Raw genomic sequence first — 26,826 nt, 5'->3', positions numbered from 1 at the left:
ACGCCCGGCCCGGGTGTGATCAGCAACCGGGAGCCGCGACGGCACCTGGAGGCGGCTCCACCCCCGTCCCAGGAAGGGAGCGACCAGCGGGGCGGGAGGGAGGGAAGGAGGGGAGCGGCCGGATCCGACGGGACGAGACGGGGCTGCCCCTCAGAGGCTGCGCGACCCCGCGGGCAGCGGCCATGGCTTTCGGGAAGGCTCCGAAGGACCCGTTCAGCACCGTCGTGGGCAGCCTGATCGGTGAGTAACGAGGGGAGCCGGGAGGCGCCGGTCCCTGTGAGGAAGGCGGCAGGACGGTACGTCCCCGCTCTTCCCGGCCGGTCCGGCGGGGCTCGGCGGCGCTCGGAGTCCCCGGCCGGCTGTACCGCGGGTCCCCTTGGCTTTGCAGAGCGGGCGACGTTCGGAGCGCTGCAGACGGAGGAGTGGGGGCAGTTCATGCACATCTGCGACGTGATCAACGCGACGGAGGAGGGGTGAGTGGGGCTCGGGGGGGTGTCCCGGGGTCAGAGGGACCGGCAGCGCTGTGACCTGTCCCCTCTTCCTGGGGGAGATGAGAACAGCCGGGTTTTATCACAGGGGTAGCCACCAGCATTGCTGGAGGGCAGGGCACAATGAACAGGTGGCCTGCAATGCCTATGTAAAGTTACCCAGAACAAAATAGCAGCAGGGAGCAGGTGACTTTGGTTCTAGGAAGAGTTTTGCCGATTTTGGTGCTTCTTGCTCAGCCATCAGGACTTGCAGGGATTAGACTTGTGGTCCATTCCCCATAGACAAGCCTTAGTGATAATGTAGGTTTCTCATCTAAGTTGAACATATTTCATATAGCCTGTATCACTTTTGAAGTTAAGTACCCCCATGCTCTGCAACATCCAGCCTGGAAAAGACCTTGAGCGTTTGGTTGCCAACAACACTATTTAAAACTCTGTGCTTTTGACTGAATCACAGTTCCCTGTTAGGCACTTTCTTGGGAACAGAAGTGGCTCCTTGCACTGAACGGCCCCGTTCTGGTTTGCTCAGCCACTTGCTGCTTTGTGTGTCCTTGTTCCCACTCATAAGAGGAGGAGAAGATTTACTCTAGTGTGAGCTCTGCTGCAGCGTTGCATTGCAAGATCTCGCTGCTAGCAGCGGCAGATTTTAACACCAACTGGGCAGCTTTCTCCAGGAGACTGAGGTATGCCTTGGTTTCTGTGCAGGTTTCTTTTTCTTATCAGCTTTTCCTTCCTTTTGTTTTTTTGAAGCCCACACTCTCACCTGTGGTTCTTAGAGCTTGGAAGGTTGGTAATAACTCCCTTCTGCTCATTGCCATTAGCAGCAGCACGCTTTGACCCTCAGCGTTAGTTTTTATGGAGAGCTTCTACGCAACAGAGCTTTTTTAAATAAACTACTTCCTCTTGTGCACAGCTTATGCTTACAGAGGAACTCCTCAGAACTTCCTCCTAGGCAACTACTACTAGTCACACTCTGTAACAGGATACGAGGAACAGCAGAACTGCTGTATCTAATTAGGCAAATGGTTATTTTAATGCAATATGCAGCTTCTGACCAGAGCATTTGCAGATGCTTCAGTAAGAGAAGCAGGAATGGAATAGTAGTAGGTACAGCTTTCTGCAAAGGAAAGTTTTCTTCTCTGCTCTTGTCCATCACTTGATGCTCAACTGGTATGACTGGGCGTGACAAAGGATTAAGCAAAATAGAGCAGTCTCTTCTTTCTTCTGGTGAAATACAACATTCAAACTGAAAAATGCAGTAATGGTAAATACCCATTTAATTTCATTGGCTTTGAAACCTTTTTGACAAAGATTTATTTTTTTCTTATTGAAACATTGTATTTATGCCTGTTGCTCCATCTGAGGTACTAGAGAGATCCTGAAGAGACTTTAAGACATCTTGTTGTTGTTGATCACGAGTGTTGAGCTGGCCCTAATAATTGAACACTATAGATAGCCCATAGTAATCAGGCAAAACTGTTTCCTGCACGTGATAAGTTTGATACCATCTTCCACCCTTTTCCTCCTACAAAGATAGTTTAAAGATATGGGGTGTATATATAGAAATCAAAATGACTGGGCCAGAAATGCCACTATCTCTGGGGTGGAATGAGTTGTCCATCCGTACATGATAATTACTCAGATGAGTTAAAAGCATCCTGCAATTAGAAGATTGGAAGCTGACCAAGACACCTCTACCCCTGACAGCACTCCCAGGAGAATATTTTTTAATTGCATCATACATGATACAGCTGATAATTGTTGTTCCCTTTCACAGCAATAAATGCTAGATAAGTAAATCTACTGTACAGCAGTGAAATAACATAGTTTTGGAAGAAACTGTAGAGGGGAATAACTTTATTTCTCTGCACAATTCTCTGGAGTAATACACAGTCTGCAGTAACAAACCTGATTCACTGCTTTGTTACTCCAGCTCAACACTGGAGTGATGTTGCTGACATCAATGGGACAATTGCTCTAGTTTTATGTGGGTGTAAATACAGGGATGAATTTAGTCCCATATCTCAGGCCAGTATTTTTGGCTGTTGGATGAAGTTGTGAAGTAGAAAAACAATCAAACTTCACTGGTAACTTTTTTTCTACTTAATTTCTTGTCACAGGCCTAAAGATGCGGTTAAAGCACTAAAGAAAAAGCTTTCAAAAAACTGTAACCATAAGGAAATCAGGCTTACCCTGTCTGTAAGTACAGCTATGTTTATATTAATTAGACGCTAAGAAGGAAAACATTTTAAACGATAAGGCGGCATGCAAATTATCACTGATGCAACTCTCCGAGATGTTTTCTGTCTTTGTTTGTGCGTACAGCACTACCACAGTGCAGATCAGATGGTCTACTTGTGTTCCGTGGAGTCCTGGATGATTCAAATTCTTAAATTTAATGTAGCCTTCCCCCCTTGCCCCAAACCTGTGCTATGTAAAATAGTATAATCCTTATTTACTCTAGTGACCGTCCCTCTGAGTGCCCCACCTGTTTGTGAAAGATACAGAGGTTGGGATAGTACGTAAAAGCCACATTTGACCATTCCATTAGTCACCTTGTGGTACTGATCTTAGTTAAAGTAAGCGTGGTATGCAGCGTGGTAGAATGTGCTGTACTTGTTTTGTAAAGGTGTTATCGTGTATAAATGAGAAGCTTGAATGAAAGGGTAACAGTAGTGAGTTAAGCAAGGGAGCGAGGCACATGGTCAGCCACAAAAGATTTAGATGCTATGACTAAAGGTCGGAGCGGCTGGGAATGTCCTCACTTGAGATAACCTGGCCTTCAGCATCTGACTGTTTCCAAACTGTCCCAGAGTTTGGAGGGGTGTTGTGATTTCAGTCAATTTAAGATTTACAGGAGTACGTTTCCATAGCTCTCCGTTTTCCGCCACACTGATAACAAAGGCAGTAGCAGGAACTTCCCAACAGTGTCATAATTCCCAGGTTCCCCACTTGAATTACTCTTGACTACTAGTAGTGCAGCTCTGAGAACAATCATACCATTTGTATTGTAAGCTGTTGGGGATTTGTGTCTTTCATTATTTGTCTAGAAGTATTTTCTTTGCTGTTTCCTTTTTTTGATGTTGTAGAGGCCTGTCTGCATTACATTGGGTGCTACTCATGGGTTTGGTATTTGTTGTGCAAAATCATTATCTATATCAATGTATGCTGAGAAGTGATTAAGGAAGATGGGTGATTGACATTGTTGAATTGTAGGTCACTTAGCAATTGCCCAAGGGTCTCCTGATAAGTTAGAGATGCAGATAAATGTGTTACACATACTGATGTATATGCCTTCAGCTCATTCCACTTCCACACTTCTTTCTTGGCTTCCTCCTCCACTGTCTCATGAGTCAACTTTTGTGTTTTCCATGCGTTTGCATAACAGAAACATGCGGTTTCCACTGTAATTGCAATCCTGTATCAGATCTGCTTGCTTTCTCCTGCAGTCTTTGTGCACCTTAGTCCTCTTCTGAGTATCTAACACAGTCAGCTGGAGTTAGGATAACCCAATGCTTGGATTTCTGGAGCCCTTTGGATATTTACTCTGCAGATATACCCAAGGTGACATTATAGTGGGAAAAGAATCTTGTTTCAGATGTATCCAAGGAAGAACTTTACCACATTGACCTGGAAGCCTATGGTATTTACTTACAGGTGGAGCGTGTACCACGTTTCAGTTGTGCTTGTAGCTTGACACTGTTTTTTTTACCCTTCCTGGTCCCTTTCTCCAAGTCTGCTCTCACCCACTCACATGTACACATGTAACTGTACCTCCCAGTCAATCACATCCTTTTGGCCCAGTTGCTGTTTTCTGACTGCAGGTTTCTTCTTGAGTTCCTTGATCTTTTTTCTTCTTGTTTGTTTGTTCTTCTGTATTTTTTTTTAATTCCTTCTTTTTAAATAAGTGCCAGCCTTTCCTCTAACACTCCCTCTTCCTGCTTTGTAAGATATTGCCTATGTTTCCTCCAGTAAATGTGGTCTTCCAGCTTTTGAAACTTTACATCAAATTGTCTCTCCTACCTACATTAGATAAAACTAAGAAGGCAATGGATCTATAAATCACTTTTCTTTTGGAATGTACTTTGGTCCACTTTTGTTTACTCAACCTTGAAGTTCTGGAATTTAATCTTTCTAATGAAACTGCCAAAGGAACTTATTCCCAGAGAATACACACAAGAGTGAAATGTGAAAGTCTTCATCTGAAGTAGCATGACTGCGCGTGTTAGCCCTGATTCTGTCATCGAGACGTTAAATCTCAACAGTGCCTTCCTCCTCCTGGCTCACAGGCGCATGTTTATTTACTCGGAGGAGGAAGGGTGAGTGCCAGCTGTATAACGTGTTGGCTGTGGCTTGGCTTTGTGTACTCTGATCTAGGGACCTTACCTGCTGCTTGCGGAGTCACATGGATCGAGGTGTGTGCGTGTCGGAACACGGAGTTGCTCCATGCACAGCCTTTGATAAAGCCATGAGATCAGGCTCGGCAGCAGTGATTTGTCAGTCACGGTGAATAGGATTAGGATTTTCAGGCAGGAATCCAACAAAGTGCGTATGCATTATTTGACTCCTATTGCTAGCAGACTTTGGATACCTAAACTCTGTTTACACAGCGAGACACCTGTTCAGCTGTCTCCAAAGGTCTCCCTTGGGTCTGTAAAGCATTTACACAGTGCCCAACTTCTGGTGCCTGTAAGGTCTTAGGAGATGAACAGCACATGCAGGAGCAGTTTATTGAGCATGTCCCACTCTGTACCTGTGTCCACACGCACACTCTGACGTACAAAGAAATGGGGAGAAATTTAAGATGAAATTGTTGTTTCATTTTTGCACTATGTAGTTGGAAAATATTTTAAAGGAAGTTGTTGGTTAGATTTAAATTTTGGAAAGTTGTGGTTTTTTTGGGGGGGCAGGTTGTTGCCTTAGGCTTTTTTTCTGGTTTTCCTTTTAATATTATGTAAGTTTTCAGATGTAAAAAAAAAAAAAAAAAAAAAAAAAAAAAAGTAGCAAAATAGCATCACAAATGTGGCCTTCAGATTTTCGTTTGTTCAATTAACATTTCACAAAGCAGAGCATCTGAAAAACAAAAACATGAGGGAGCCTTCCTGCTCCCCAATCAAAAATGTCCAAGTCAATTTTATTACATTCATGGGATATGTGGGCAAAGAGGAAAAGAAAAGGACATTGAGTAGGAATAAAAGAAGCAGCTCTCAATTTTAACAGTTCTAAGGTCTTGCCTGTAATTTAGAGGACATTTAATGCTTTGGTTGAAGTTAATTTGCCCTTTCTGTTATTAAAACGTGTTTCTATTGAGATTCCATTGTGCTGTGTGGAGCAGTGGTTGACTTGGCCACCTTGGATCTATTCATTCCAATGGAACTGCTTGGGAAGCTGAAGTCCTATTTGCAATGTGAAATAACCATACTGAAATTCCAACGAAAGGTGTTATTACCATGAAAGTGGCTTGTTCATGAATGGTCCAGTTAAAAATAATTGAGTCAAGCTCTTCTTTTTCTTACACCAGCTGAGTTTCACTCTGAGTGAGTGGGCTGTACCGGCATAATTGAGTGGAGGATCTGACCCATTAGTTCAGTACTTTCATTCAGAGGGTAAATACTCAGTCCCTTAAGTAGGGAATTAATATTAGGGAGTAGCATACCAAATTTCCCATGCACTGGGTTGAAAATGTTTTACACAGACCATCTTTGAAGTACTGCGCAGGCAAATGATTTGGTTTATTAGCATATGTTTCATGTACTCTTTCAAATGAAAAATAATGATTCGAGCCAAGATTTTTTTGTAATTATCTCTCAGTTAGTTTTGTGCACAGCAGTCTGTCAGTGTCTCTTTGTTCTGCTCTGTTTTCAGTTCAGCAATATATTTTCTTCTGGTTTTAAGCCTCTTCTCCCATAAGTTCGTGATCACACTGGGAGAAAAATCCCCAAGTCCTGAGGCTAGAAAATGAGTTACTAAAATTATTTCAACTTAGTCAAATGTAGTCTGCTCTGAATAGGAAAGTATATTTAACCTACTTTTATCAAGATTACAACAGCATCCTTTAAATTCTGTGTAGCCTTTTGAGAATATATCTGTCTGTTGTGTGATTCAGGGGAAGTTTTGTCTCAAAACCTATGAAATTTGCAAACTTTTTTAAACTTCTGCCCTTTGCTTTCACCTTTCTATCTTCCCTCTTAAATTGGGATGGAAAGTAAAGAGATATTGTTGAAGAGCAAAAAGCACGAGAGTGACTTTTTTTCTCTACATGGGGCATCATAATCCTGTGGTCAATCTCCTGAGCCAGGGAAGATAAGTTCTGTTCCTGCTTCTGCACCTGATCTGACCTCAGTTTCCCATCGAGTCTTGTACTGGCCTGATTTCAGGTGATTGGGATGCAGTGACAGCTTTTGATAACTCTACTGTAATGTGGGAATTATAATCGGTCACCTTCAGGTACACAAAGGAGAAGTATTATGTCATTATCACATAGTGCTGTATTTGGTAGGGCGGGCATATTGTTTGCAGGGATCCTGCTCTGAGCATTCCAAGCAGAGTTTTGGAAGTAGACTTCTTCCGTGAAGATGAATCTGACAATTGGAACCATTCATCTCTTCTGTTTCAAATCAATGTGACCTTTAAAACGCATGGAGAAATTGTGCTCTGAGTTGTTGAATTTGTTCTTTTCTGGTTTTTTTTTTTTTCATTAGTTTCTCAGAGGGCGGATCAAAAGACAGGCATTTAGTAGCCTTATTTTCTTGTAGAGCTCTTCAGAATCTGTCAGACCAGGGTACCTATGTGCTAGGCAGTGAACTAATTCTATTACTAAATCCATACAAGTTGTTTTTTAAGCTATGGACAAATTTCACGCTGTTAAGGTACCATGTGTTCAGTAATTATTATGACACGGAAACAAGTGTGACCCTACTTCTCTGTAAAAAATAGTATAACTCTGGCTAACACATCTCATTTTGTATTGTGTTGGTGTAACAGTGCACACAGTGAGTTACTGTTCCCTGTAGTAACCTCATCAGACATTCTACTGAGATGGCTGGCAATAATCCATTCATATCCATTTGTACACTTCCCCATAACATTTGGAACAAATTAAACAAAAGGAAACAAAAGCAGTCAAGTTGTTTGGTGGATTTTTTTTTCCTAGTATCTAATAGAAGCTTTTTGTGTGTGCAGCTGCTTGACATGTGTATAGAGAACTGTGGCCCAAGATTCCAGTCGTTAGTTGTGAAGAAAGATTTCTGTAAAGACAAGCTGGTGAAACTGCTGAATCCGAGATACAACCTGCCAATTGACCTGCAGGAGAAAATCTTGACCTTTGTGATGGTAAGTCTGGAGTAAACAGTAAGTGTTTGTCTCTGTGGCATGGTAAACGTTTAATGATGCAGCCCGTTTCTGTTCTATAACATACTCATGGGAACATGTTCCTCAGGCAGACTGTTCTTGCTGTTCCTGCTGCGTGCAGGAGTAGCACAGGCTGGAAGACACGGGGAGGGAACTGGGAAACCATCAACTTCCACCCTTTCTGTTCCTGTCCCAGTCTGTGTCCCCACTGAGCCAGCAGGACAAGAGGTGACTGTGGAGCTGTGGTGGTTCCTGCTGCTCCCAGTGGAGTCACGTTAGGGGGAGTGGATGGAGAGACTGACCTGCCTTTAGGATCACGTGTTTAAGAGGTGCTTGTCTGACCCATTGACTGTCCATTTCTGTTCCTGTTATTTCGAAACTAGACGTGGGCCCGAGGTTTCCAAGGAATGGTGGATGTGAGCGAAGTAAAAGAAGTTTATCTAGAACTGCTGAAGAAAGGAGTGGAGTTTCCATCTTCTGCCACCAGCAGAGGGGGACCCAAGGTGGGGATACACAAGGATACTTCATTAACCATTGTCAATCAGCAACAGGATGTGTTAATTGTTTGAGCTCTGTAGATAAAGGAGGTGTGTTTGTTTTGTTGTGTTTTTTATTTAAGTGCTCCAGGGCACAATATGACCAACCTACTTAAGCATGTGAGCAGAAAACAGTTTCTGTTATAACAGCTAAGATAACAACAAAGAAACCTGGCCTATATAATAGTTTGTTTATTTTATTTCAAAGCTCAGATGAGTGGATGTGTTCTCAAAAAGGAATCATCTCTCACTTGAGGCTTTCAAAGTGTGTAAAGGATTTTGGTATGCCGTTTACGTCAAAATGAATGAAAGCTGAGTGCTCCAAACTTGTCAACTTCTGAAAGCTTCAACTAAAATGAGCAAGATCCAGATAGAGCAGATAGGAATAATTCAGATTTATCCTGAGTTTTTCTTATTGAATAGCAGAATGTACAAAAGCTTACGTATTGAAAGGTTGTTTGAACAAGCGGTGTGGAGAATGCTCTTGATAGACAATTTTTTTTTTTCTCACCAAGTACAGTAGAGACTAATCTCTGTACCACATGTATCTGCCAGTTAAAATCAGCTGCAAACCTTCTGTTGATCTCAGCAACAGCAGACCTGAATGCATTTTTTAGCTCAAGTCTGTAGAGAGTGAAGGACTTGAAGTGTGCAGGCTGGGTTTTGGATTTGGATTTTTTTAATTCAACTGCAATGCAAGTAAAGCTTTCTGCAGACGAAGTGTTCCAGCTTTTTGATCCAGAAGGCCTTTATAGTTCATCTTCTGCAGACACCCAGAGTTACCCACCCGACCTTTCCACTGCTTCCAAGTGTGATTGTATTCTAAGCTATCCTTCATTGTAAAATTGTAGTGGCACTTTGGGAAGGGTTCTCAGCTGTTAGATGGCTTAAGAGCTCAAGGAGCCAGCCTGGTCTTAGCCTTCCCACTTTATCCTGTGATGGAATTTCCTTGTAAACCCATTTTAAAAGTATCTGAATTCCAAGCCTCATTCATTACAAAATGGTCATTAGATTTATTCTTGTAGACCTTGCTCAACAAATTCCCTGGGAGTATTGATTATGAGAAAGCTAATGCCTAGTTGTCTAGTCTGACAAAGATGCTTTGCAGCTCTCTCAACTGGATGTGTTCTTCAATTCTTTTGTTAAATCCAAGCTCTGCTCTCTTATCTTTCCTCAGACTTCATCTCAGCCCTCTACAAAGTCATCACCATCTTCTGCTAATCCTGCAAATCGTTCCTTATTGCCTCTTCCCACAGGCCCAACGTTACTGTTGACTGCGGAGCAGGTGCAGTACCACAGGTTTAGAGGGGGGCAGGTCCATGGAAATGTACTGGTGATGGGCGATTGTGACAACCTGGGTGCTTAAACCACTGGTAGCGACCATCAGTTCAAGTGGCATTGTTCTGTATTTGGGGATTTATGTTCATTCTCCTGAAGATGTTTTATACGGCAGTGTTCCAAAACAAAGTAGGCAGAAGTGAGTTCAGTAAATGCTATGCTGTACCCCAGCCAGAAAGTGGAATCATTTACGCAAGCATGAGCATATCTAATGATGTCTTACAATGTTGTTATGCAAATCGGTAAAAGTTACTTCAAAGATAAGTGAGAAAGCCAAACTTATTTTTGCATAAGGCTTGTGTGAAGAGATTATTATAAAAGGCAGAAAGGAAAGGACACTTTACTTCCATTCCTGCTTGGCCTGTGGTTAACTAAAAAGACTAACAGTAATATTATCAAGAGGGATTAACTGTAAGGAAAATGAGCAGTACTATCATCCTTGGATCTTAGTTTGATTGCGAATATAAAAGCTAAGCTAATTCCATTAGTTTTCATGGTATGTCACTAGAGTGAAATAATGCTAATTAGGCCCATATTGTACCTAAGGCGGAAGAAAGTATGTACTAGAGCTAAGAATTATTCTGCTTGCTCAGTTCACCTACACAGTATTCTCTTCTGTTAACAGGTTGGGAAATTGTACAGTGAACTGGATATGGCAAAAATGAATGTGAGAGTCATGTCATCAATATTGAAAGAAAATGTTCCTGGCTCTGAAAATCCAGATGATATGAATCTTTTACAGGTATGTGACAATTCTTTGGTAGGGGCTATTGGTTTGATTTAGTCAAAGCTGATTTTAAAATATGTCTTATTTCTTGTAACATCTGGATCCAGATTGCCGAATAGAATCCAACAACAGGTTTCTGTCACTGGTTTTGCTCAGCTTTCCCCTGTTGCCTTCACCTTCCCGTGATATCATTATAGATAGTCAAGAAAGGAAAATACAGCTTGCAATGCAAATTTAAGCTTTAGGGAATTCCAAGGGCAAAGGGATTTCATAATAGAGCATTCTCTGTTAAACATGTTCTGTCAAACAGCCCCGAGAACATTCCAGTTGAACGCTGTTGCTTTGTGGGAAAATAGATGATGACACAGTCTCTCATATCCGTCCTGGAGATTTCTGTGCTCTCTTTATTATTACCAGTACCTTCAAGGCAGATGGAAGGCCGGTGAAGAATATGAAACATTAGTTTTATGTGCGTGACCTCAAAGACTGGGAGCTCACTGTGCTATAGATGAATCCATGTACTCTTAAAGTGTAGCCTGGAGGAAGTGTATTGCAATAGTCCAGTTTAGATTTGACAGTGAACGTGCACACATTCTTCCTCCTGTGACGTCATTTCTTCTACTTGCTTGTGCTGTATTTTCTATTTTAGAAATTTAAAATGCAGTATTACTTCAGTATTGCGATAGTGACCTATATCAATGGATATTTTTCTGTTTCATTTTGTCTGCAAGAATTTAAAAAGCTTTTATCACACCCTTATGTTTCTAAACTTGCCTCTGAACTTCTATGATAAGGAAGCATTTTTGGTAATTTTTCAGCATTAAATGTTTTGGAGAACTGAGCTAATTGTTGCAAGCTTTGGTGTGCATTTATTGCCCAGTGGAGAATTTTTTCTTTGCCAGGAACCCCGATTGGGTGCTGTTGGTTTGCCCTTGAGGTTGTGCTGTTTATGGGTTGGTTCACAGCTGGAGGTGAGATACAGAGACAGCAGCCGTTTGCCACTGTTGCATCTTTACAGGCAGTGCTGCTGGGCTGGGGGAACCAGACAGGAGACAGACACAACCTCTCAGTGGTTTTTCTTCCCCTGGGAATTCCTCGTATCTCCAACACTGTCTCTTTTGCAGAGATCTGTGGAGCTGAAGTCCAAGGAGGGAAGGGCCTGTGAAGCCAGGATGTGAGCAGAGTAGGCTTTAAACACAGTCAAGGCAAACAGCTGTTGTAATAGATCACAGAGGGTTTGTTTTGCCTGCACGGGAGGATAGAGTATAGGTTGTGCCAGTGATGGACGCCACCTAATCAGCCGACTTATGGCTGTTCTATAAACAATACTTCTGTACTGCTATTGCCATCAGGGAGGTTGCCAAGGTGCAAACTGGCCTCGATTATTTAACCAGCCAGAGAGACTGCGCTGGTTTGGTGTGCTCGGCTGCCTCTGTCCATCCATGGCAGGGGAAGCGTTTCGGGTTGTGAAACAGGAAAATTATGTCCTTGGTTTCCTGTCTCCTACTGCGGCCCTTCGGCATGTTGGCGCACAGATTAGGTTGCCACAGTAAACCAGTGGATTCTTATTGACGCTCCCAGTAATAAAATTGTTGGCAAAAGTTTGAGGACAGGGTGTGGAGTTCCCATTTGTGGGGGAGTGACTAAAAACTCATTCCTTCTGCGCTAATTTCACTGTTGTTCTTTTTGTTCTTTTCCTCCTTGCACCGGATGGTTTAAAGCACCAAGCATGGCAAGCTTGTTGCTTTAGCAATGTTTAATGTTCTCTTTTGTTTGTGGCTCTACCAGGATTGTTCGGATTAGGTTTTTGTTTTCAGAGAACAATGTCCTTTATGCAAAGAGCTGCTTGTTTAGGCTTTAAGTTGCAAATATTAAATTTCAGTCCTTCAGATTATCTGGAATCTCTCAATAAAAAAATTCTGCTAGGGTAAACTCAGTGCAACATATTTTCAGTTCTGTGGCTTCATTAGTGGTTAAGCTCCTCCTGTTCTCCACCCTGTTTTGAACAAGGCTTAAGGTGGCAGATCTCACTCGAGATCTTGTGCCGACCAGCAGCTGTAGTTAAAGAATAGCTGAAGCAGTGTCCGCCGAAAAGAATCACAAACTAGTGCATAGACATACCTGATAGAAATGTAGAATTTAAGTCCAGATCATGAGCTGGTAAGAATTATCACAAATTCATTGGAATCTCTGGTGATCGTTACACCAGCTGGCAGTCGATCGTTGTAAAACCCCGGTTTTCAACACGTAAGAGTGCAGGCATCATTGGGTGGGAACAGAACCTGGCAAATCCATGCTTGAAATGAGTATCTCAGTTTCTTTATTCAAAAGTTTGCCTGTATAATGGAGTCATAAGAAACAACACACTTTTTTAAATGCAAATCAGATAGTAAAGTGTGGACAGGTTTCAAATTTAAATTACAGATGTTAAACTGAATACATTTCTGGGTGTTTTATCCCGGGCTCTGAAGATACACGACTGGAAGGTACGAGACTCGTAATCCTTATGTAGATTTGGCAAAGGGGTGCAAAATTTCTTTTCACATAAATCATTTATTTACACGAAGTATATGGGGTTTTTGAGGAAAAATCGGATCACTTTGAAAACGATACCAGAACAATTTCTGAATAGTAGTGTGCAAACAGAGTAGTTTTCTTTCTTTTTTCCTTTTTTCTTAAGCAGAGCCAGCAAACGCGCTGTGGGGGGTGGGAAATGTTGGCTGAGATGAAGTTCCTGTTGCTAAAGAATTTGTTTCTTGGAACATGCAAATCTGCAGTGGAGAGGAATATAAATAAACCGTCTTCCATTTCAACTGGCAGTAATGCAAAATTCTGCTCACTAAACTCTCATCATTCCCCAATCAGCTGATTCTAATAGGTTTGCGTTACTTTCTCAAAAAGTGCGTAGAATAAGTGCATCCAGACTTCCCCTCTTAGAGCTCAAGATTTGCATTACGGAGCACTCCTGCCCTTCAGACTGTTCTCTTTTCTTCAAGCAGACGTTGAACAGGATCACATCCATGTGAAGCATCCTGCTGAGTTTAATCAGCTTCAAACAAGATCAAATCAAATTTGCTCTGCATCACCCAGAGGTGGTGGTGTTATTTTGCAATTTGTAACTTTGACTTTAGAGACAGAGATATCTTTGGAAAATAAAGGTGGGTCAAGAGGTAGGGCTTGAGTTGGGGTAGAAGTGTTGGCTGTGATGATAGGAGTTGTCAACCTGCCTTGCAGTGATCAAAGACATGCAAATAGCATAATTTTCAACGTTTGGTATGTGTATGGTTTGTATAAATTAAGGAATGATACTTGTGAGTCTGCAGCGCTCAAGCATCTTATCATTCTTCTCCAGAACTGAACAAATTGGGTGATCGCAGTTACAGTTTATTTTTTCTTCCTCTGGCAGAAACTGTATAAGACCTGTCGGATGATGCAGGAGAGGATCGTGGAATTGCTGGTGACAGTGGAGAATGAAGATGTGATAGTTGAGTTAATACAAGTAAATGAAGATTTGAATAATGTCCTCCTGGGACATGAAAGGTAAGGACAGGGCCATTCTCCTCACATTTGGTGTCGTAAGTGAATGAGCTCACTTAATGGACACAGATGGTCCCTACACCTAATGTTGATCCTCAAAAAGAAGGCAGATTTTTATCTAGAAAAAAAAAAATATATATATTGAAAAAAGATAATTTTATGTATTTGCCTTCCCTTAAACATTGCTTGCAAAAGTAGTTAGAGAACCATTAGAATGGGACAAAACAAATGAACAGCGTAGACAGGGAAATCAGATGGAGGCACGGAGGCACGTAAGCAAAAGTCACTTTGGTATTTGACATTCCTTTTTGGTGGTGCACAGTGTCACCAGTCTGCTATAAATCCTTTGGTACTGGCGATGGTCCTTATCTCTGTTAAGTGTATATACTTCCAGGAAAGAATATTTTTCTTCTCCTTTTTAAGCAACTTTGACAGCTTTACTGCAGAAACCAGCCATGGAATAGCATTCTGCCTCATTGCATGCTTAAGAGAGTTGCTTGATTTTTCTCAACTGGATTGAAACATGCTGTTCTACTTGTCTTACAGCAGAAAATGTTTGTTTGTTTTACACACAGAAGCACTGCAGTGCTTGCATTAACATCCTGTGTGTTCGTCTCTGAGATCATTGGTAGCATGACTAGCTGCTAGCAAAACAGGAATTAGTTTCAAACTCAGAATTCCAGTACTGTTTCCCAAAACATCATAGTGAATATACTCATGGAGACTACTATGGTTTAATGGGAACTAGCCTTCCGTGTTAAGTAGTTTATCTCCTCCATGGCTAAGAAATGTTCTAGAAATCATTATGCATCAAGTACAATGGTTCATTATTTAAATTTAACAGATCTAGAATTTAGTCATCTTTCCTTTTTAAACCTCTTTTGAATGATGCACTGAAAATATCACTAATTTTTCTAAGTGTCCTGGCACAAACTTCAGGCCTAATCTTGACAATGTTTAGTTTTCATTTATCCTTAAATTTTGTGTCTTCAGCAGTGTTAGTGTATTTTACAGCAACTGCCTTGTGTGCTCACTACTTGCTTTGGGAAGTTTTTCGTTTTAGTAAAGCAAAAATAGGATTCTGTTCAGCTTCCATAAATCCACTGAAATCAGATGTGGGCTTATAGTTTTTATATGACTACTGAATACTGGCAAGGCCAAGAACCTCTTGAACTGTGAATAGCGGCTTGTGGGTATCATTCAATAAATTCCTTATGAGAGACTCAACTGGTGATTGAAGGAGCAATTAATTGGTCATTGTGAAACTGGACAGAAAACTGCATTTTAGTACTATAATGTTATAGTTCATATGCAATGAGTCTTCCTGGTTTAGAGTTGATAAGTATTAAAATGTATTTGTTTAGTGTTTGTTGCAGAAGATCTGTTCTTTGGAACTCCCTCTGAGCAATGAGATGTGTAAAGGACAAACTAATTTTAACAAGTTGCATCTGTTTCATACTGTGTGTATGGTTTGAAGACAAGTCATGCTGCATTCTCTGTTTCTGGTTATTAACATAGAGTCCAAATTAAATCAGGAGCAATCACCATTGTGCAATAAACCGGCCTTGTGTGTGTAACAATGACTCCCTCTAGTGGCTCCACCAATTTGTTGGTTCTCCCTGTATTTCGGATAAATATTTATGTTCTGCAGTTGGAATGCTTTTTTTCTTGTGTTCCTACCCATATAGATATATATATATATATATAGTCTTTGTGAGCCTCACCAGTATCGTAACCCTGAATAGCAAATGCAGTTGTGTAGATCGTCTCATGTCTGTATCGCTTAAGGCTCTGACTTCTGAAATGGGTGGACCTTGTGGGTGCTGAATGTCACTGGCTGGGTCTCCTCTGCACCCATTGCAGCGCTGTTACAACTCCCAGTACATAAATATTCATGCAGGTGGATTTTCTGGCTTCCAGTTCTTGTAAAAGGTGATTTCAAATGCCTGAACTAATGAGAGGGCTGTGTCCCAGAGTAGATGTGTGGTTTGTCCTGAGATGGTGTGAGGGAACATGGGGAATCTCTGAGGATTGAAGCTTCCTGGAGCTCGGTTGGAAGAGTCTTCTGGTCAGGAGGAGACAGATTTGGCACAGTGCATGTTCATCTGGCATGAACAGAGGCCAACTTCATTGTCAGCTGTGCCTTGGTTTTGTTATGGAAGAAACAGGTTTCTGTCTCCAAAAGTGAGCCCAGGAACAAACCAACTGGTGTTAGAGGAGGTGATGAGAGGACCACAACCCTGGGCTGGAGAGAGTCACATTGTAGTGCTGACAGAGAAAAACACCTGTAGTGCTTTGATAATCAAACTTGGATCATAACTGGTTTCCTGCTCTTACGAACGACATCACAGAAATGTCAGAATGAACAGTTAATTCTGCAACTCCAACAGGTTCTCTCGGAACAGAGTTCGGTTTTTGGAGAATCAGAGGATACAACGTGAACGCGCAGAGGTGAGTAATTACAGATGAACTTGTGAACTGCAGGACTGTAAATATTCCTTTTTGTGTTCATTGTGAAAAATACACTTTTGATATACGCAGAATTTTATTCTCTAGTTGAGAGGTCTAGGAGGGAGCAGCCTGGTGCTGCTCGTGGATTTTCTAAAGCCTCGCTTGCAGAATTCAATGCAACTTCACGTAAATAAAATAGCAAATAATGTCAAATCTAAGGTGGAAGCTTGGTCAGGAAAATGAGAGAGAGATCTGTTCAAATGCTGGTTTATTACCTCCACAGCTAAACACTATTATCTGCAATGTACAAAATTAAGAACTGTGATGTTTCTTTTCATTTGTTCTTTGTTAAGCATTTATAGACTGAAATATTACTACATTATTAGAATTCATTATTACTGATGTTGTGGGGGTTTTTTTGAGTCAAATCTTTTTCTGAATTATGAATAATAGCTTGTAGCAAATCTTTAATGATTGTCCTTGCTAATTATGGTTGTTAATGATTGTTGCCCAAAGTAGTTTTGCACGTTTCTGCTTCTGCTAAGCCATAATTGTATAGCTGCCTAGGCCTCAATATGAAAATGACTGCATTGTGAATGCTGAAATACAGCTGACAATTATTAAGAAAAAGGTAGATGATGATCTTGTTTTCCTTGAACAGCTGCTATTACTACATTCTGGTTATGTGGGTGGATGTTTTTGCTTGATGGATATACTGTTGGGTTAGTTAATAGTCCAAATGGTGCAGTCTGAACATTTTTATATTCCTCAGGAGTCTCCGAGTTTAAAATACATCTTTTCTTTTGTTAATCTGGTGTGACCAAGCCCATATGACTCAAGCATATGGTTTTATTAAGATCTTTGGTTGGCTACATTTTTAATTCTAATACATTCACTGGAGAAACAAAGGAAACCCTTTTCTGTGTCTAGGAAACATTGTCACGATTTTGAACTTTTCCTATCCAAAACAGGACTGAAAAAAATCAGTCTCCTAAGTGTGTATCAAGTATTAAAACACAAATAAGTGGCATGAAAATAATTGCTCAAGATCAATCAGAAAGTTAATGTCAAACCTGTATTTCAGTAAGCTGACAATTGCTGTTTAGAATTGAGTCCCACTCCTAGTTCAGGATTGTTTTTCTTAAATTTTTGATACGGCAACATTGCTCAAACTGGTATTTTCTAGAAAGTATTGTTTTGTTTCATGGGCTATCTTCCACATGCACAAAAAAAGAGGAAAAAAATATATGTGTGTGTGTATATATATATTTATATATATATATATATATGTCTCTCCTGGTCTTCTCTCATACTTGCCAAATTTTATTACTGTGATTTTAAATCTTATATTCTGTGAAAACAGCAATTTGTTTAACAAGTTCCTTTCAAAACAAACAAACAAAAAAAAACTCACCAAGCTTTATTCCTTTTCTAATGTGAAGCTGTACAGCAAACAGCCATCAGCGCCCTCAAGGGATCTCCTGGACCTCTCTCCTGTGTCAACAGTGGCGAAAACTGCCTCTGCAGCATCTCCTTCGGGCCTTAGTAAGTGATGAATTCGCATTTCCCTGTGGTCTGGTGTCCTAAAGCAAACCAACAACAGCATAGTGGAGGAATCAAGAAGCTTCTTGTAAGAAAGGAAACAAAAATTATCCTTAACTTTAAATATGTTCTTTATATCTCCTTAAAAGAAGAACCAATGTATATAAGAAAAAAAGATAGTAAAAGGTTTCCTGTGATTTGTTTACAGTGGAAGCAAGAATCTTCTCTTTCCCCATTACTTAAATTTGAACAGTAGAACATGCTCCAGTTCCTATTACAATGAAGCCTGCAGAATACTGTGGTAGTTGTGTGTTCTGTAGACTTGGAAGGACAAAACAGAGATTGGCTTTTCTCATGCCCTCTTGGTTTCCAAAGTTTTTTTCAGGAGGCGCTTGGTGTTAAAAACTGTTCACATCTCCTCTAACTTCAGACTTTGTCCATAGTCAGAGGAGTGAGTAAAGCTCCTGACTTTGCAGAAGTTCCTCCTTTATCCACTCTAAGGGAGTCCATATATTGAAATTAAAGGTGTGAATGTACCCCCAGGAATAAATGCCAATAATTCCATGTCCATCTTTTAGAAATAGTGAAAGGAGTTTTAAGTGGTATCTACCATGTATGGCATTAATGATGGTGTTGGACATTTAAAGGAGATAAATGTGTTGCATCTAAAACCTTCTCAGAGTTAAGATTTTGCTTCTCATGTTATAAACAGCAATTTGTTTCAGATTCTTTATATGTCTTCCAAACAAAACTTTACCCTATCAATGTTCATAGTACAAGTAACTAACATTCACTTAATAATGTTTAAATGATCATTAATTATTGCCTTGAATTTCAGATTGCGTGTCTGCACACCCTGAAGATAAAAACAGGCATCATCCATCAATTTATCCACAGCTAGATTTACCAACTGCTACAAAAGCTCAGCAATTCCCGTGAGTAATCTCTTATCAAGAAATGGTAATGGATAACAGATCTTCAGAGTTATTAGTACTCTGTAATTCATCTAATGAGTTTGTAGAATGCTCTGAGAACACTGATTTACTACTTTTCCACGTTAGGCCAGTAAAACAAGTGAAAACTACCTGTGTGCTAGACCTTGCTTAACATGCTTGAAATTACACTGTTCTTGCAGCAGTGTTTAGTCATAGGCATAAATTTATCTCAACAGTCAAAACATACTTGAGATATTATGACTTTCTGCTTGAGTGTTGCCAGTGTTGCAGCGAAAGGGAGAAACAGATGAGTTGTATATGTCATTGAGAAGAATTAAGGTAGGAGAGGTGTCCTTGTAGCTCCTGACTTTTTATGTGAATGGGCCGCTGGCCCATGTGCCCATGCTGCTGTCAGTTGTGTCATAAGGTAAAGACAGACCAGCAAAAAAATAATATAACAAGCAGAATGTACAGTTGTGGTAGTTTCTCAGTCACTTTCAATGTATTACTCTCTCCTAGATCTGCAACTGAAGCACAAAACAATAGTGTAAGCAACACAGCTGGACACTCATATAGCAATGTGAGTAACACTTGTGTTCAGAACAATCATTCTTTGCTGGCAACTGTCAAAATGAGAACTGTTTGGATTTACCCCGACTACTGTCCAAATGCAATACAAAGATCTACTCTGTGGCCCTTCTCTGTACACCAGGGGACACTGTATTTGGTGACCAGGCCAACTTTCCTCTTCTGTTACCACAGATGCTAATATGAAAGCATATTTTCTTAGGTCCAGCACAATTTCAGTGGGGGGTTTGCGGAAAGCAGTTGCTGTATTATTTGTGTATTTGAGTATTTCCACACACATGAATGTGCTACAGATAAGTTCAAAACATCTTTTAGTGTTTTTATGGCGATAAGTTAGGTTGGTAACTGTTGACCTTAGAATTTACCTGCTATAGTTTGAGAGTCTAAAGAGAAGTCAGCACTTATGGAAGTTAAGTCAAACCAGTTCTCGCAGAATAACATGGTGATGTGCTGTTTTGCTTGGTGTCCTTAGTTGGCCACTCTCTTAAGCCCAGTGCCTCTGCATCCAGTAAATCTACAGACTGGAAATACTACATCGTTAAATGGACCATCACCAGCAGGTAAGGAATAAAGCAGACCACCTAACCTTCATGGAGATGTATTTTGCTTGCTAGAACTTAAGGGCTTTACATAATGTTGCTGCTCCCACCCTTTAACAGCCATTAACAAAATCTCATGTTCCTCATGTCTTCTCTTAAATGCATCTGTCCTCTGTAGCATTTAAAACAACTAGGTATGTCGGAGCTAATCTGCCACTTTTAGGAAGATGTAAAAAAGTAACATGCAGTAAGCATGCTTTTCATTTAAATATGGATTTATGTGCCTGTCTTTATTCTTCAGCTGGATCAAAGAACAAGTCACAGTCAAGTCATTACTATGAGATAATGGAATTTGATCCCTTGGCTCCCACAGAGTAAGTGACTTTTAAAATAGATGATTTACAGTTTTCTTAGGTGCCAAAGGTAAGAAGGCTTCTGAGATGGCTTTTTCTTCTGGGTGATAAACCAAACCACACTCTTCAGACTCTTAACTGACCAACTGGAGTACTAATGTTTTGTAAATTTTCTTCCGATAATTGGGTATAACCAATTAAGGAATAAACTTCTGTAGTGTGTTCATTGAACAGAATCTGTAAAAAAGTAGTAATGCTGTGTCAAAAACTAGCTACTAAAATCCTCTTTAGTGACATAAAAAGGTGAATAAAACATGGTAATTGTCCTAGGGGAGGAAGCTGATTGGCACTTCAACACAGGTAGTTCCATGGCAAGGTAACAGAAGTTATTCCTATTCACTGCAATCATGTTTTTTTAAGGACGTTGTTCTACTGCATATCAAGAAAATCCTCAATTTAAATGTAAGTTACAAAAGGGAGTGGGTGCTGAGGCTTTCCAGAGGCCAGACAGTCAGATAGAAAACCAATATGAAACTAAACGGATGGCAGAACTTTACTTTTTGCCAGTGAACTGCAAAAAAATTGAGCCATTACACAAAACCTTATTTCTGAGGAACCATCGAATTCTGAGGTAGAAAAATCCTCAACAAAGTTTGGTTTAGTAATTGCGTGACCGTGGCATGCTGGCCACTTGCATTTTGCAGTCCCATTTCCAGACTTCATCAAAAGTCATGATGTCCAGAGGTATCTCATGAAATGTTTAACCACAGAAGCACCATGGGATTGGCTCTTTGTTTCCATGGAAACCTGGGCATCCTACAACTGGTGCTACCCTGTTAGGCAGGGACTATAAACTCTTAGCAGTTCAAACTTCAGAAGGATTTTGTTGGTGCATTTTGTCTAAATGAAGCAACTGTGGTGCAGGAATCTCCCTGTTCCTCTTCTTTCAGAGCTATTTATGAAGAAATTGATGTCATGCTGAAGGCAGAAGTTAAAAAGGATGCTGAAGGTGGAGGTGAAGCCTTTTGCTGATGCTGGTCCTGTGCAGCAGTTCCTATAACGTACAAGTGAATAACAGAACAGTTTTGCTATTCGGACACAACAAACAACTATCAGAATATTAAGCTTTGTGGAAGTTGAAGAGTTACTTGAATCTACACCTTGATAACTTGTCCTGTGTATTTTTCAAGGTGATGTGCCCAATTATTTATTGAGTATTTTGGGGGCCTTTAAAATATGATTTCCAAATTCACCCACGTATGAAGTTAACACTTGACACCTGACACAAGAAAAAGGACTCTTGCAACTATAGAAGAAAGATTTTTCTTCCAACTGCTTTTTTTTGCTGCTCTACCCCTTTATGCAGCAAACAAAACAAAATAGAATGTTACGTTTACAGAAACTGCAGAATCCAATTTCTATTTTGGCCTCATTGCTGTCTGTGCTTATCTCCCTAGAAATTTATGATGGGTTTTTATATGGACGACTTTTCTAAAATGGATCCTCTTGATAGATACCTGAAAACACACTGTTCCTTTCCTACGGTCATATTTTGAATACAGATTGTTTTCTTCCTAAAAGCCCACAATATAGCTGAATTTTTGTCTTGGTAAGAACTTGAGCTGGGACACAAGGTGCTGTTATCCACACTTAACAGAACAGAAAAAAAAAACCCTGCTTGTTCCTGTGGTGTTGTTGCTTTTATTTACTCAGTAAATATTGGAGGGGATCAATCGTTTACTTCAATGTTCCTGCCCTGCAGAGATTGCTGTTCTGGTGAAGGAAAAACCAATCATCTACAATGCAGATGAGCAATAGTTATTCATTTATTTTAATCAAGTTGTTTAACCCTGTTAATAACAGTTTTATCTTTTAAGAATTAAAGTGCCTTATCTATTTTAATGCTGAATGCAAAATGTGCACTTTAACAGGTATAGTTCTCTGAATTTATAATTGATATAAAATTTGAGAACTTAGTTCGTGTTCATAGCTGATAAGCTAATTTTTGTGAAATACTTCATTTAAAGTGTTTATTATGTTAACTGTTTAAGTGATAAGTAGTTCTCAGTCGGTTATGCAATTTTGTGGCATAATATTCCAAATAAAAGCAAGCACTTACTGAGAACCCCCATCACTTTTGAGTTTTTACCAGACTATATGTGTATTCCAAGTACAAAATGCAGACAGTGTTGGAAGTATTTTAGTGTGAATCCATGGTGTTTCATCGCATGGTTAGCAATTTTGCAGCTTGCTGTAGTGCCATTAGAACGCCTTACTTCTATCCGAAAGACCTTGAAGAAGCTCGGGGTTTTTGGTAAGTGGAGGTGAAAAGGTAAGCTGCTTTATTATTATTTTTCTGGTATTATTGTCCATTGTTTGGACAGCAGCCTGAGAAAACTGCTGAAAAAGGAGGTGGATCAATGTTTTTTTTCTTCCACTTACAGTTTAGTTGCGTTGTTTCAAAGCCCAGCCCATTGAAGTGTAACAGATTAAAATAGGCTATTTCAATATGGCAATCCATAACCAATGAGTGCCAACTGAACTTTTCCATATATAAAGAAGAAACATGGTCACAAATAGATGGAAGCTCTGAAGGGAACTGGTTCGTTATTGAGGTTAGAGAGCTTGTTTAATATTGGGAATGTGCTCAGTATCTGTGCAAACTTGAGCTTTCAAACTGAGGGAAAAGCCCATGTTTTTATGGAACTGGCACTTGCCAGGATATTTGTTTTCTTGTGAAGCATGTGGCCAGAATAAAGCCATGTGTGGAAAGCTCCCATAATCAGCACAACTGTCAAAAAGACAATGAACAAAAGACAACCCAGGTAAGAAGTTCTGCTGGATCATATGCATCAGAGAGATGAATGTTTAAAAACTTTAATAAATACACAGTGAAGACCTGACATGAATGTCATGCAGAATCTATTTAAACACCACATATAATTGGTACAATAATGCATTTTAAAGGTAGCATCCATTTATTTGCAAAAAAAGCACTTTTGAAATTATGGTATGCAGACGTAACTGAGACTAACTGGAAGTTATTCTGATATACCCATGACCTTTATGGAATCCAAACCAACCAACATTAGTCTTACTTTCTTAGATCTCCTCTGCTGACGGGGTAGAAAGAACTGGCCTAGCAGATGAGATACTGGGCCGAGATAAATTCCTGCCTGAAAATGAGGAGGTCACTTGAACTTGCTCTGCAACTCCTCATGTGCAAAGCTGTGATAAAGTGTTATTATCCTGACCCCACAGATAATGACCAAAAGTTGCATAAATATAGGCTAATGTGTTCGGATGGTAAACAGGGAACCTCAGGTACCCCTGAGCAACTGATGGGCTGCTGGGCAGGCGTTGTGGGACTTACTGTCTGAATGTGGTTGGTTTCCTTTTGGTTTTGGGGGAGGCTCCTATATTATTTAGCCTGCAATTTAGAGTATTTGTTTATGTACTACCTTTCCCTTCAGAGCATTTCATACGTAAGCCAAGTTTATCTGTGTAGAGGTGTACAGCCCTCTGCAGAATGCAGGTGAAGTCAGTAGCAGTACAGATATTTTAAATGGGTTGAACACAACATTGAAGTTTGAAGATGTTTTTTCTAAATAGAACCCATACGACATACATTCAAATTACTGTTCCACATTGAAATGATAAGTTTGAGAGCAGCCTGCTCTTACCAAATGAACTACTGATTCAGTAATAATTTGAGAGAGTGCATCATCTTCTGAATCATCGTATCCTCCAGTGCCACAGGAGGGTTACATAGCAATACAGTCTCACTTTGTTTACTTTTGAGATTTCATGAACTGATTAGTTACTTTATTAAAAGGTAAAAGCAGGTACATAGAAGTTATTCTTCAGAGCCAGAAATGCAATTTTAGATGTGTAATAAACTGATTTGTTCCTCTGTATTTAAATGAAGATCTCAATTTACCCTTGGGTTTAAAAATTTGGCTCACCATATTCAGATAACATGTATCACTTTGTAAAAAGATGGCTTCAGAAAACCTCTCTCTTCCAGGAACAGTGTGTTCCTTTCTGTTGTCTGATGAAGAAATACTATTCCTAAGAAATAATATTCCAGCTACATAAGGTTTCTTCTTAAAAAATAGAAGTATGTGCTTTTATAAGAGCAGCATGTGCCCACAATGGTTTAATAATACAATTTCATATTGCACAGTACTCCTGCAGTTTTTTTCTTCCACGGAAATATAGTTTCACAACTGGTAGCAGAAGTCAAATTGTGTAGAGATTGCCCATTACTGATATCCAGGAAGCGGTAACTTCTGTCCTTCCTTTGCTTCAAAAAAGGTGTAAGAGAGGGTGATCAAATCAACGTTAGCCATTTTAGGGTCCTCTACAAATTCTGGATCAATGTAGAAAAAGACAGGCATGTCCACTTCCTCTTGAGGATTTAGCCGCTGTTCTTCAAAACAAAAACACTGTATGAAGGAGGAAAAACAAACACACCACAACAATTAAACAACAGCTATGGTAAACTTTACCAAAATGAAAGCTTTAGCTTTTACAATCAACTCCTATTCTACTGTTCCTGTACATCCTTAAAATGCTGGGATGGAGCAGTAAGACAGCAATTCTGTTCCTCTTGTGTTACAGGAAAAAATAAAAGCTTTTATTGAAGTGTCTAAATCTGCAACTTGGGCAGGCTACTTCACATCATTACCACCTGTGCTTGAAGTCAAGTGTACTAAATATCATGTATTTAGGAGCCACTGTACCAGCAGGTACTGCAGCTTGGTATGAAGGCAGTATGGATAAGAATGAACTGATGCACCATCACTTTAAAAAATCAAGTTATTTTCTTAAAACATTATAATATAAAGAACACTAACCAATATGAAAATTGTAAAAGTTAATGTATAGATAACTATTTTCATTCATGTAAACAAAAAGGAAACCTTTGCTTTGTTCACACTTACTTGTATTTTATTGAAATACTGCCCTGCTTCAAAGGGTATTACATTGTAGGTAGAGATTCCAATTATTGCCTTGTCAGTAGGATTCTTTGCTTTATAAAATGCCAGTGCAGTCTCTCCTGGTACCACCTGTATAAAGCAATTGCATAGTGATTTTTAATACACTGCAGCCTTCCACACCTCAAACAGATTTCTTTGTATGCTAGCTACAACTTGTTCATTTTTCTCTTTTGCTGTTTCAGGCTGCTTACTTTCAGAATTATTTTCCTTATAGACAATTCACCCCTATTCAAAAGTAAAAGCACCAATACTGTTATACATGTGCATTTTTAATATTACCCAGTTTGCCACTGAGACTTCTATTATTCTCAGTGTAGCAGCATACAGTGCTTTTCTAATATGTCACCCTCACTGAGAAGTTTCTTCTCATATTTAAGTGGAACCTCCTGTGTTCCAGTTTGTACCCATTGCCCCTTGTCCTGTCACTGGTTGTCACTGAGAAGAACCTGGCTCCATCCTCACGACACTCACCCATTACATATTTATAAACATTAATAAGGTTGCCCCTCAGTCTCCTCTTTTCCAAGCTAAAGAGATCCAGCTTCCCTCTGCCTTTCCTCATAAGGGAGATGCTCCACATCTATATATATTTAGTATATATGCACATTTTTATGGTGTATATACAATTCTGAACTGGAAGTACTGCAGAGCCAGGTGTCCCCAGGGGTGTGTTTTTCCAGCTCAGATTCGCAAATCGGGATCAAGGTGACTGAAGCGGGGGAGGCGGAACCTGGTGCTGCCCCGTCCGGGTGTGCGCGGTTCCACGTGAGGGTTCCACTCACGTAGATCTCGCTCTGCTGGGGCCTGAAGTTCCACTGCAGGCTGGAGTGCACGTCCGCGTTGAAAGTCACCCTGATGACCCGCTCCCTCACCGGCTTCATGCGCTCGATCTGCTCCGAGCTGTGCCCGGTGCCCGTCGTTCCGCCCAGGCCCGTGGTCTGTGGGAAGGGAAAGGCGGTGAAGGGGCCGCGCCGGCCCGTTCCAGCGACCGGGAAGGGGCTGCGGGGCTCCGGCGTACCTGGCAGTAGAGACGGTAGAGCGGCACGGCCGCGTACGACATGCCCACCATGCCCACGGCGGCGGCGGCGATGTAGGCCAATGCCGAGCGGTTCCGGCGCCGCCACTCTTCCTCCTGCCCGCGGGTGAAGGGGTTGGAGCTCCGCAGCCCGCGGGCCCCCCGCGGGGCCAGCGCTCGCCCGCCCGCCCAGAGCCCGTACCCAGCCTTCCCCTCCGGCCGCGGGGGTGCCCACCCTCCGGTACGGCACGGCCGGAGAGGAAGGGCCCGGCTCAGCGGCAGCGCCCAGAGCGGACCCGACCCCCCGGGGAGCCGCAGGCCCGCGCAGCGCGCCCAGCCCCGCCCGCACAGCCCCATCCCGGCGGCTGCTGCCGGCACCGGCCGGGGCGCGGAGGAGCGCGGCTCTTCTCGCGAGAGGTGGCGG

General features: G+C 41.0%; 3 protein-coding genes across 6 annotated transcripts in view; 2 read left to right on the top strand and 1 right to left on the bottom strand.

The window, feature by feature from the left end:
* On the top strand, positions 1–24,482 carry TOM1L1 (target of myb1 like 1 membrane trafficking protein). The gene is made up of 15 exons (XM_065034778.1): positions 1–240; positions 389–473; positions 2,609–2,687; positions 7,671–7,820; positions 8,222–8,341; positions 9,552–9,659; positions 10,338–10,454; positions 13,846–13,979; positions 16,367–16,427; positions 17,870–17,972; positions 18,808–18,904; positions 19,424–19,484; positions 19,965–20,052; positions 20,333–20,405; positions 21,335–24,482. Exons 1-15 carry the CDS (start codon positions 183–185, stop codon positions 21,414–21,416), a joined length of 1,416 nt encoding a protein of 471 aa, XP_064890850.1. The 5' UTR covers positions 1–182; the 3' UTR covers positions 21,417–24,482.
* Positions 23,246–26,759, bottom strand: LOC102091483 (cytochrome c oxidase assembly protein COX11, mitochondrial). Of its 2 annotated transcripts, none has more exons than XR_010467037.1 (4): positions 26,406–26,759; positions 26,012–26,325; positions 25,331–25,456; positions 23,246–24,832 (listed from the first exon to the last, which is right to left on the bottom strand). XR_010467037.1 is itself a non-coding variant. In XM_021288525.2 (4 exons), exons 1-4 carry the CDS (start codon positions 26,757–26,759, stop codon positions 24,650–24,652), a joined length of 819 nt encoding a protein of 272 aa, XP_021144200.2. In that variant the 3' UTR covers positions 23,246–24,649. The 2 variants fall into 2 exon arrangements, 1 of the variants encoding a protein (XP_021144200.2); XM_021288525.2 differs by having other exon boundaries at positions 26,170–26,325.
* STXBP4 (syntaxin binding protein 4) overlaps positions 26,691–26,826 on the top strand; it is a 66,775-nt gene continuing 66,639 nt past the window's right edge. For all 3 annotated transcript variants that reach the window (XM_065034771.1, XM_065034761.1, XM_065034768.1), the window contains exon 1: positions 26,691–26,826. The gene's annotated coding sequence lies outside the window, so the exon portion shown is untranslated.

Source organism: Columba livia, chromosome 18 (genome assembly GCF_036013475.1).
Source record: "Columba livia isolate bColLiv1 breed racing homer chromosome 18, bColLiv1.pat.W.v2, whole genome shotgun sequence".
Classification (NCBI taxonomy): Eukaryota; Metazoa; Chordata; class Aves; order Columbiformes; family Columbidae; genus Columba; species Columba livia.
The sequence above is the reverse complement of the archived record's forward strand: the minus strand, read 5'-3'. Positions and strand labels throughout refer to the sequence as shown.